The sequence below is a fragment of the Danio aesculapii genome, chromosome 13, assembly GCF_903798145.1.
Source record: "Danio aesculapii chromosome 13, fDanAes4.1, whole genome shotgun sequence".
Taxonomy (NCBI): Eukaryota; Metazoa; Chordata; class Actinopteri; order Cypriniformes; family Danionidae; genus Danio; species Danio aesculapii.
This window is the reverse complement of record NC_079447.1, coordinates 49623209-49634802: the sequence shown is the minus strand read 5'-3', so window position 1 is coordinate 49634802 and position 11594 is coordinate 49623209. Positions and strand designations below refer to the sequence as shown.

Sequence of the window (11594 nt, the reverse complement as noted above, 5' to 3'; positions counted from 1 at the left end):
GGATGTGTTTTCAGCATATGGTACTGTCATGGCTTTTTCTCAGGTGGCTGTGCTCATCTCCCGGACCGTTGGTCAGACTCCTCGCCTCATCCTGTGTGGCTCTCTGACTGCTCTGCACATGCTGTTTCTGCTCTACCTGCACTTTGCTTACCATAAGATGGTTGAAGGTAATGAATATGGGAGCCATTCAGTCCTTTACATTTGAATATTCTAAATAAAACTTTAAAAACCCATTTAAAATAAAAAGAAATAAGACACTTTTTAATAGTGATGGTGAAACAAAGCCTCAAAACAATTGAACCAATTGATTTGCAAAATGATTCAGCAAATGCTAGTGACACCTGCTGGTCAAAACTATGTAAATGCAACAAAATCTGTCAAAACAAGGATTGGAATTGGCTTTTTAAACATATTGCGAACTTTAAATCGAAAGTTTAATCTATAAATTCACTTAGCTTATCATTTAATATGGTTAAATATTAAATGTCTGCATAATATGTGTATATTGTTTATTCCATAGTGTGCTCCATCAAATAGGCCAACAAGAGACTATTAACTAATATTAATTTATTTAATTTCACAAATGTCTCTATGTAAACTTCTGATCTGAGATCAGATAAAAATGGTTCACCTGTCACCTGTTCAGTGACTCGCCATTAGGGGGCGATCTGAGTCAACCTTCATGATTCATGTGGATTTAATGGCATTACACAGATCACCCCCAAGCAGAGAACCATTGAGGTTAAGAAGCAGTGATGACCCAACAACCTAATTTACTGAAATCACATGACTAGTTTAATACAAGCTCCAAATCAATGATTCTGAAAAAAAAAGATTCAAAAATGTTTCGAAGCTTCATGAAGCAGTCCTCACTACTTTTTACACTCTGTTCACAAATAAATGAACATAAAACATTATTTATTTTATTCATTTGCTCTAAAATAGCTACATAGTGTAAAAATAATAATAGAGTAAAAAACTTAAATATTTACAAACCCATTATGCATGCCTCTACATACATCTTGCATTTTTAGTGATGATACAAAGGAATGTCTGAAGCAGAAACAATGAATCTGGCCGTTTGAACTGCTTTATTATCTGTTTAAACCGGTAGTGTTCAAACTTGCTCACTGTCCTGCATATTTTAGCTCAAGCTTTCCTCAACACACCCGGCTGGACATTTGTAATGTGTCTAGTAGGCATGGGACGATAATCCTTTAAGGTATACCGCGTTTTGGTTAAGTCAAGGTTTTAAAACCGCCCAAATTTTCTGTAATACCATTCTCAAGGTATGTGTAAGATTTTTTATTTACATTTTTTTTTTTTTTTTTAGTACAACAGTATCTTCAGCAGAAAAAATATCCAAAGATGTTGTTTTGAATTGTACAGAAATCTGTGTTTTTGAAACAAATGAAGACAGCAAAAGTCAATGATTCATTTGAATTATTCAGCCTGACATGTTTACTGCTCCAAAATATTATAAATCTTTCAAAAAATAAAATATATTGTTTTTAAAGGGCAAAAAGAAGTTTTTGTTTTTTATCCAGACATTTAAAAATAACTTATTTTAGAGCAGTAATCACAATACTGTGAAACAGTGATATTTTTATCCACGGTTATCATAACGTCAGAATCTTATACCAGCCCTTGCCTAGTGTCTAGTCAGATTAGCTGGTTCAGTTGTGCTTAATTAGAGTTTAATTAGCTTAAAACAATATTTTTTATTATTACAATTAATACAATTTTTATTATTACAAAATCTTCAGCGCTAAAAGCGCCCTGAACTTACACTAATCTGAAAAATAGAAATACAAAATTAGCGCACTTCGCTAACTAGTGTGTCTATACATCAATAATCCTGCGTGCAAAGTATGTATGTCACGTGACTTACTACATTGTTTCAGATCTCCCTTGTCAAAAGTCACAGAAGGATTTTGAAAGGAGCATTAGCGGGCTAGAGATGTAAAAACACACATCAGAACTCCCAAACAAATCTCACTCAAAGTCAACATCAGTAAATCTCACTCAAAGTCAACATCCGTAACAGCTACAAAACACACGGACACCACCAAACAGACAACACGCCAAAACAACAACAGCAGCAGCAGCTGATCTCTTCCCATTGCCGCTTCCTGTTTAAAGAGCTGTGCAACAAGCCTGATTGGCAGAGAGAGAAGTCGTCGTCACATGGTTGATTTAGATGGGCAGTCCTGTCAGCCAATAGTGCTTCAATAGGCAGTACCTGTAAAAATGATAGGCCAGTAGAGAGAGAAATAGAGAGATCGAGAGATCAAGAGAGACAGAAAGAACATACACGCAAAACTGTGCGGTTCATAACAGCATTCTTTAAACAATATTATTTTAAGTTATATTATTATTCAATATCAATATTATTAACTTTCAGGTTGACAAACATAATTGAATCATAAAACTAATTTAACAACACAACGTCTTTAGGGAATGACTGAACATAAAATGTATTAAATTAATTGAAATCAATGTTTATATTTTAAAAGAATAATTTATTGTAACATTTTAATTCCCACAAATCCCCTTTAATGTAATTCTAAACATCCCCTTCTTCTTGTGATACACATAAAATCATTAAGCTAAGCCTCTAAATATTACCCCACTAATGGTAGATAAAGTGACCGTGCTTTTCATGTATGTATTCTGTTTTATTTTTGGAAAAATCTTATTCATTTTTGTCACAGATTATCATCTTACATTTCAGCTATTAATATCAGCAGCTGTGCCAAATTGTGCATTTCTGTTCAGTTTGTTCCTCAATAAATGTTTTATTTTATTACATTTTTGACCTATATTATACATTTTTATCAGATTTTGTCAAAGGTTAAACTGTTTCATTTAAACAAATGGGCTTATTTAATACATCAGAGTTTAAATTTAGGAAAGGTTAAAATAAGATTGTTAAAATACAACACTAGAGTGGTAAATTGCCAACTGAAGGTCTGTACGGACTGATTTACAACAGGTATTACGATGTGTTTTGGCTGACTGGACTACAGGTAGACAGGAGAGACATTCCTGTTTACATTTACACCTACTGTTTTAACTCTAATATTGCAAATTATGCATTGTACATATGAACACAAGTCTTTTTGCAGTCTTTTTCACAAGTCTTTTTTTAAGAATTAGTTCAGTAGCCTAATGTATTCATCCACACGACACAAAGCAATTAAAAAAGTTATCTAAAAGTTTTACATTTTTGAAAGAGGTCAACAATTTAGACTATGTTTGCTTTTAGTATTGTTCACTTGGATCATCAAAACCACATCCTAATCCTAAGGTTTAAATGGGGTCTGTATAAGTATAAAACAACCTGTTAAAGCATGCTGTCCATTTAGAGCAATTCTATAATCAAACAGACTGAGTTTGAGAATGTCTCCAGGGCATTATTGTGACCTTTAGTAATTGAAACTCACTCTTAAATCTAATATTAGACATCTGGGCACCTGTGTGTTTTTGGTGCTCTCTATTTTTAGCATGTCAGAATAAGGCCAGTCTGAAAACTGAAACACTGTGAACAGTATGATCAACATTTGATGTCTTGTCTTGTTCTACATGTATTTATATTTGTTAATGTTAATAATGTAATGCAATTTTGACCATTGATCAGAGTGTAAAAATGTGTGTGCTTGCACTTACTAATGTCACACAATATATTACATCCTACTGTTATCCTCTTGTGTCTAGTGTAACCTGGTATGACTTTGTAGTGTTAGGACTAAATTCCCCTTAAAGGTGCCATAGAATGGGGTTATACCTAGACATAGCTGATTAATAGGAGTTCAGTACGTGGAAATGACATACAGTGAGCCTCAAACACTATTGTTTCCTCATTCTTGTGTAGAACAAAAACAGTGTGAAAATTCAGAACATATTGGATTTTTCTAGTGAGATAAAAACAATGATAGCTTTTCCATAATTTTTTAATTTATCTAAGCTGCTTACTATATATGTGGGACTTTTATTTTGAAAACGGTACAAGCTTTAAAGCTGATTTATACTTTTGCATCAAGCACACACGTACGCATACCCCTCATCGTGGCTGATTGCGACAGTGACACACACCTCTCAAAAAACTACACGTCACAACTACATTGGTCAGCTTGGTAGCGATGACGAGTGCGGGCGGTGCTGAGAGCTGCAAGCCTGATGGAGAGATTGTTTACAAGTGTCGAGTCCCATGAAGAAGCTTCAGATGGAGACTTTTGTTTTGTGTTTATCTTATGATTATAGTTGTTGCGCATCCGCCGGTTTCCACCTCTGAATGAGCTGGTTTTAGCTACTTGTACATTAACGTAACATTAAAAAAAAACTAAACACCTCCGAAGAAACTCGACACAGAGGAACAAAAAACCTACTACAAGCTAGCGTTTCAGAAGTGTTGTTGTCATTGATCACTCGACAGTTATGCAAATTGCAGGATATACAGATTGTAAATTCATTCAGTGCCACCCCAAAGAGTTATAGAGTCAGTTTTTTTTCCACTATCTTTTTTTAATTTACGTTTTTATTGCAGAGGGATACAATTCACAGCATCAGTAGACATGTCACTTTTACAGTTCAAATTCCCCATTCAGGGATCAAAAAGTAAACACGAATTTCTTCATGACAGCAAATGTACAACATATCCCTTTGCCTTATTTTACATCATCCTTATCAAAACTATATAAATACAAATAAATCAATCTTAGACTTCTATAAAAAAAGACATTAGGTTGAAGGGTAATGTACTCAATCCATTTAAACCACAAGTCAACAAATGGATCTGGTTTTTGGTTATGCACACCATGTTATTTTCTCCATTATTTTTCAAAACATCAGTCAAATCTTGCATTTGTGGTGGATTAGGTTTATACCAGCATCTAGTAAAGCAAGGATGACTCTATACATATATTTATTTTTTCTTTCAAAGAAATCCATTAATGGCATACCCAAATAAAGTGCCTCAGAGCTGAAATCAGGTGGAGCATTTAAGATATTTTCTAAAATGCTATGTATCCCTTTCCAAAAACACCTAAGTTCCCATGGAATGACATTTTGTTCTGGAGTAAGGAAAAAAAAAAAAACTAAATGTATTTTTTTTTTTTTTTTTTAAGTTAACATATGAAGAGTTCAGATGCAAAATCCTCTAAATCCATCAGACCTCTTTTTTTTTAAATGAGCATTTTCTATCAGGCTCCTCTGATAAGCTTCAGACGTTTTATTTTATATGTAATAAAAAGGTTATTAGCTTGTAAATAAAATATATTTTTTTCAAAAATGTCACTTTAGACATTTCTTTGGTTTTTAACAAGGTAGATTTTCTTTTGCGTCAAAACCAGCTAAATCCACTTGTGCTTTTTATGCTAAAACCTCTAAATTCACCTATTGGAACAAGACAGTGCAATTAGTTGAAAATGAAGATGCCATTAGAGATTATTTTACCAAACATAAAGCACATTACACAAACCACCTAAAATGTAAAATATATAAATCTGTCAAGTAAGTGGCGGTTCATTCCACTGTGGTAAACCAGGGAAAAAGCAGAAAGAAAATGAATGAATGAAATCTGTCAAGTAAGTGCATTAATCAATAACATTAAAACTGACATTAATTAAATCTTAACAATCTGTTGTCATTTCTGATATTTAGGATTTAGATTTAATGTAAGTAGAGCAATGTAAACATTGCAAACACTGTAAGCTAAGCTTGGTAGATTCAAATAATGTGGTGTAAAAAACATTGTGAAACATCAATATCTGTGCATTGTCCATTAATATAAAAAGCTTATCAGATCAATGGGTATTATGAAGTAATATAAATAATGTAAAGTTTAATACATTATATTTATCTTTAAAAAAAGCTTAAAATAGCTAATAAAACACAAGGTGGGCCTACTGGGCAAAAAGGAGATGCCTCTCAGACAATTTTAGAAGCTGTCATTCATTCATTCTCACCATTCTTAAGGTCTTGGTCCCGTGTTTGTCCTCACAGCATCCAAGTGGGATAAAAGAACAGCATCCTAACTCTGTCTTTCGTGAAATGGAGTTGCATTGTATGGTAAATCAGACTCATTCAAAGTAGCGTCGCTGCGCAAAAACACGTTATGAATGCATGTTACACTTCCGACTGTACATTGTTTTCTTTTTCTTATAATGCACAGAGTTTTAAGGTAAGAGACGTTCTCATTTTCCATTCACTGACAGTCGGACAGGCTCATCCAGGTCATCAAGCTCATTGAAAGATCATTCGTCGATTCGTTTGATCATTGAAAACATGATTCGATACGCGCTTCTGATTGGTTCTCGGGATATAGCGGATTTTGCTGTCAAAGGCAAGTGATGTTTAGCGGCTTTTGCCAACAAACTGTTATTTCTGAATGCACTGATGCTGGGATTTAGATGAGTTGAAGCAAATCTATTTGTTGATGGTTGTTGATGATTTGTTGATGTGCCTAAAGCATTTACTCAGTGTCATTAGCTCACTTTTTGCAGAAGTGGCATTTAGCGGCTTTTGCATCTGAAATCGTCATATATATTGTGAAATTTGCTATGTATGTTTGTAATGAGGCAACAGACACATGCTGAATATAATGTTTAATGCAAGTTTATGCATGGTGTCATATCGCTAAGCTCTTATTGTGACTAGTAAACTTTAAACAGATGAGTCATTGATGCTGGTGAATGGCCAAAGCTGTCAAAAGCTATTGGGCTTGTGGTCAGTATTTTGCAATGTTAGCTGCAATTTTGTCATTCATTGTTTTGTTTTTTTTCTGTTTCCAGGTATTCTGGATACCTTAGAAGGACCAAATGTCCCCCCGATCCAGAGAGTGGCCAGAGATGTTCCTGCCGTCGCCAGTGCTGTTGTGAATGCCACCATAAAGTCAATAGCTGCGATTGTACAGTCACAGCAATTGTAAATTTGGCTTCTGGGTAGGTCACACAGTCCAGCGAGCCTGCTGTACATATGTAGGGTCAGGGCAAAACAAAATCATGGAGCGGTTTCCATTGAGCACCTTAGGTCTGAGCTCAGCTTGTATCTCACATATTGCTCCTGTAAAAAAGGCCTATGTTGTTGCTCTTAGGTCAAGATGACTCAATTTTGACTTTTTGACACACTATCACATTCACTGTACACTTGTCCTAATCGTTTTTTGTTGCTAAGGGTTAAATATCTTATGACCTGCTAATGTTAGAATGGTATTTTCAGGTTCTATATGGATTCCTTAATTAAAAATTCAATGTATTTGACATTAAATGCAGCTGGGCGGCTTGGTGAGAGTATATTTATTGGTGCAATAGTCCTCAAAGTTGTCTCAGTTATTGAGACAATGGATGAAATCACATAACACTTCTGTTTTTTAGATCTTGTTACGTCATTTTGATTCTTCATCAAGACACAGTAGAGAAATTGTTTTGTTCAGTGTACAGATTTTAAAAAAAAAACTTTAATTTGAAGACGAGAGGTTGTTTTGCTGCATGCAGTCTGTTTATTTTCCCTAATCCACCATTAGCCCGGCATTTTGGTGCAGTTTGATTCCTGCTATTTATAACTATGGTTGGGGGTGAGGAAGTTCTGTGCTCTCTCATTATGTTGTCTTTTACATGTGAGCTTATTTAAAGGGTTCCTGAAAATAAAGAAATGCTGTCGTCCTCATTTGTGACCAGAAGCATTGCGCTGAGATGTCTAGTGCTATGATTAGGGGTTTGTTCATAATCAAACCTCAGACGTATAGTATTGTGATCTTGTACAAACATATCAAAATAAAAGCAGCAACAATCTGGAAAGTTGACTTAAAGCTGTTGGGTTGTGGAATTTAAACTTGAGTTAAAGCAACTTAAATAACTAAACTGTTAAATCCACACAGCTCTAGCTGATGCATTGAATATTAATGGCTTGCTGAACTCTCTCAGCAATTCCATTCATTTTCCTTCGGCTTAGTGCCTTATTTAATAGTGGTCGCCACAGTGGAATGAACCCCCAACTATTCCAGCATATGTTTTATGCAGTGGATAAAGCAGCTGCAACCCAGTACTGGGAAACACCCATACACTCACATTTATACCCGCTTATACACTATGGCCACTTTTGTTTACCCAATTCCTCTATAGCGCATGTGTTTGCACTGTGGGCGAAACCAGAGCACCCGGAGGAAGCCCACGCTAACACGGGGAGAATATGCAAACTCCACAAAGAAATGCCAACTGGCCCAGCCAGGACTCGAACCAGCATCCTTCTTGCCATTAGGCGACAGTGCTAACCACTGAGCCAAAGATGCTCAGAGATGAGCTCAAACTTTTAGACTTGATAAAGGAGATTCATGTCAATGCAGTTATAGGTCTCTAAAGGCCAGGATGCACCAAGCTGATACCAAAGAACTACACTGAAAAACAAAATGGATTATTGGATATACTATGTATTTTTTTTAAGGTAAGTGATAGCAAACAATTTATATAGGCTGAATTTAAACAAACAAATTAAATTTAGTTATGTTCAACTTAATTTTTGTTTTTAAGTCAGCCCAATTGTTGCCTTCCACCAAGGCATCTACAATGTAAAAGATGATTGTGCTAATTAGTTATGACAACCTAATATTTTAAGTTATATTAACTCATCTGGATTGAATGTGTTGCGTAACTTGTATATCAAAGTTTTACTTGGCTGAACCTTTTATACTTTAAAAAAAGAGTCAGCTGAACTCATTTATATTAGTTAACATTTTCAAATATCTAAGCTTTAAATGGTAGAAATATGTGCAAATGAAAACAAATACATCTTTAATGAAATAAACCCACTTTTAAAATTGTATTTGTATGCATATATATATATATATATATATATATATATATGTATGTATGTATGTATGTATGTATGTATGTATGTATGTGTGTGTGTGTGTGTGTGTGTGTGTGTGTGTGTGTGTGTGTGTGTGTGTGTGTGTGTGTGTGTGTGTGTGTGTGTGTGTGTATATATATATATATATATATATATATATATATATATATATATATATACATACATATACATACATACATACACACATATATATATATATATATATATATATATATATATATATATATATATATATATATATATATATATATATATATATATATATATATATATACACACATACATACATACAGTGACAATACATTGTCACTATGAACTATATTTTTTCGGTTTGTATAACAATTCACACCAATTACTACTGGCTTGCTTATTATTAAGATATTTAGTGTTTATTAGCACTATTAGCATTAAGTATGATCGTTTTTACATCCCAATACCAAAACCCAAGTACTACCCTACTTAACTTTTTTTTTGTTTGTTAAATAAACACGTTTTCTTACAACACATTTTAAAAAAATGTTGGAGCAGTAAAGCATTTACCACTTTGTAATGTCACCATTACTTTTACAGCCCTTAAAATACATGTAGGGACTGAAGACACCAAGTGATGAAGTGCTTCAGGTGTAGTTGTGTCCCATTTTTCCTGCAAACAAGTCTTAAGGTGGGCAACAGCACAGGGTCTTCATTTTCACATTTTGCACTTCAAAATGTGCCACACATTCTCTATTATGGTCGGACCGCTGGCAGGCCAGTCAAGTACCCGTATCCTCTTCCTCAGCAGCCAGGACTTTGTAATGAGTGCAGAATGTGGTCCATGGGCGTCCATGGAAAAGAAGGCAGCATTTTGTGCTCCAAAATCTCTTTGTACTTTTCAGCATTGATGGTGCCAGCAAGTTACTTTTGCCAAGGGTAACACAACCCAATATCATAACAGACCCTGGCTTTTGGAATTGATCCTTTTCTTCTTTGGTCTGGAGCACACGGCAGTCATTCCTCCCCCCAAAAAATCCCTGAAATACTGTTTCATCTGACCACAGTACACAATTTCATTGTGTGTGGTGATCCATCATAGATGCCTCCGAGCACAGAGAAGTCGTCGGCGCTTCTGGACACCGTTAACATAGGGCTTCCTTTTGGCACAGTACAGTTTTCTCTGGCATTTGTGGATGTAACTCTGTATTGTGGTACTTGACAAAGGTTTTCCAAAGTACTCCTGAGCCCATGTGGTGACATCGCTTATAGAAGAATGAGGATTCTTGATGCAGTGCCGCCTGAGGGATCGGAGATCGCGGTTGTTCAGCTTGTACACACTGAAATTCCTTGAATCCTTTAATGATGTTCTGCACTGTTGAAGGTGAAATATCCAAATGTCTTCTTCTCTGTCTTTCAGGAACATTGTTTTCAAACATTTCAATCATTTTCTCACACATTTGTTGGCAAACTGGCGATCCTCGGCCCATCTATGCTCCTAAAGGACTAGACCTTTCTTGGATGCTGCTTTTGTACCAAATCATAATTACAATCACCTGTTGGCATCATCTGTTTAAAATCACATCATTATTCAACCCATTGACCAGATTACTAGCCCTAAACTGCTCCTGTCCCAACTTTTTTGGAATATGTTTCAGGTTTGAATGACAAAAAAGGATGTAGATTTACAAATGAAATGAAGTCGACCAAACAAAACATGAAATATTTTGTGTTCATTATGTCTGCAATGAAATACAAGCTAAAGTAAATTTGGAAATCACTACTTTTTATTTACGTTTTCTCTACTGTCCAAACTTTTTCTGATTTGGAGTTGTATTAATAAGCAGCTAATTAGTACTTCATTGAGCTTAAACTCCTAATTAATCATTTAGTAGGTTGATGGTTTGCGTGTGTTGTACATTAAAGGGCACATGGGTTACCCCTTTTTTCATATTTAATATAAGTCTTTTGTGTCCTCAGAATGTGTCTGTAAAGTTTCAGCTCAAAACATGCGTCAGATTATTTATTATAGCTGTGTGAAGTGTCTATATTATAGCTGGAAAAAAGGTTTTGCTGTTATTTTGTACTGGCCCTTTAAGGCTAGTCCTCCCCGCCCACCGTTCCCACGTGCCTGTCAGCAATCGCCACCCTCGGCTGCTTCAGAAAACAGATCTCACGTAACGTGTGTGAGAAATACCACAGTAAGAACTTTATCAATCACTATTTGATGCATTTTTTTGAGGATTTGCAACAATGAGTCACACACAATGTCATTACAAAGTTCACACACACACAGCAAGGACACAAACACATAGCGCAGACACACACACACACACAGAGAGAGACAGCGCATTAAGCTTTGCACTCGTTTTGCACGCATATGTGACATGATACTGGTAATCTCCACTGCTGTATGGATATCTGTTATATTAACGTACAAAATAAACCTGATTTAACGTCCACAAACCGCGATTGAAGTGTCTTTTATAATTGTTCTGACACGCGGCTCTGCTGATTAAGTGCATCTGAAGTGAATCGCTGTACTTCATTACACACATGCTCTGTTTTAAAACATTTTAAACTTGTGAAACTCACTCTTGATCACGTTTGATGATGATTGATGATCCTAGCGAACTGAACACACCTTTTATTCCCGGCTGCCTTGCGCTCGTCCTCTCTTGTTGATATGATTATACACGTGACTACCTGGACATGTTAATGCTCACAGCTGTCAATCAATATTGGTGGGCGGGGGGACC

At 35.4% G+C, this 11594-nt stretch overlaps 1 protein-coding gene across 1 annotated transcript in view; it reads left to right on the top strand.

Annotated features, from left to right (window-relative positions):
- yipf3 (Yip1 domain family, member 3) overlaps positions 1–7665 on the top strand; it is a 12601-nt gene extending 4936 nt beyond the window's left edge. Inside the window, exons 8-9 of the mRNA XM_056471345.1 lie at positions 44–167; positions 6792–7665. Of these exons, the coding sequence (XP_056327320.1) occupies positions 44–167; positions 6792–6928 (261 nt within the window). The 3' untranslated portion in view covers positions 6929–7665. The remainder of the gene's footprint in view (positions 1–43; positions 168–6791) is intronic.
- Positions 7666–11594: the final 3929 nt, after the last annotated feature.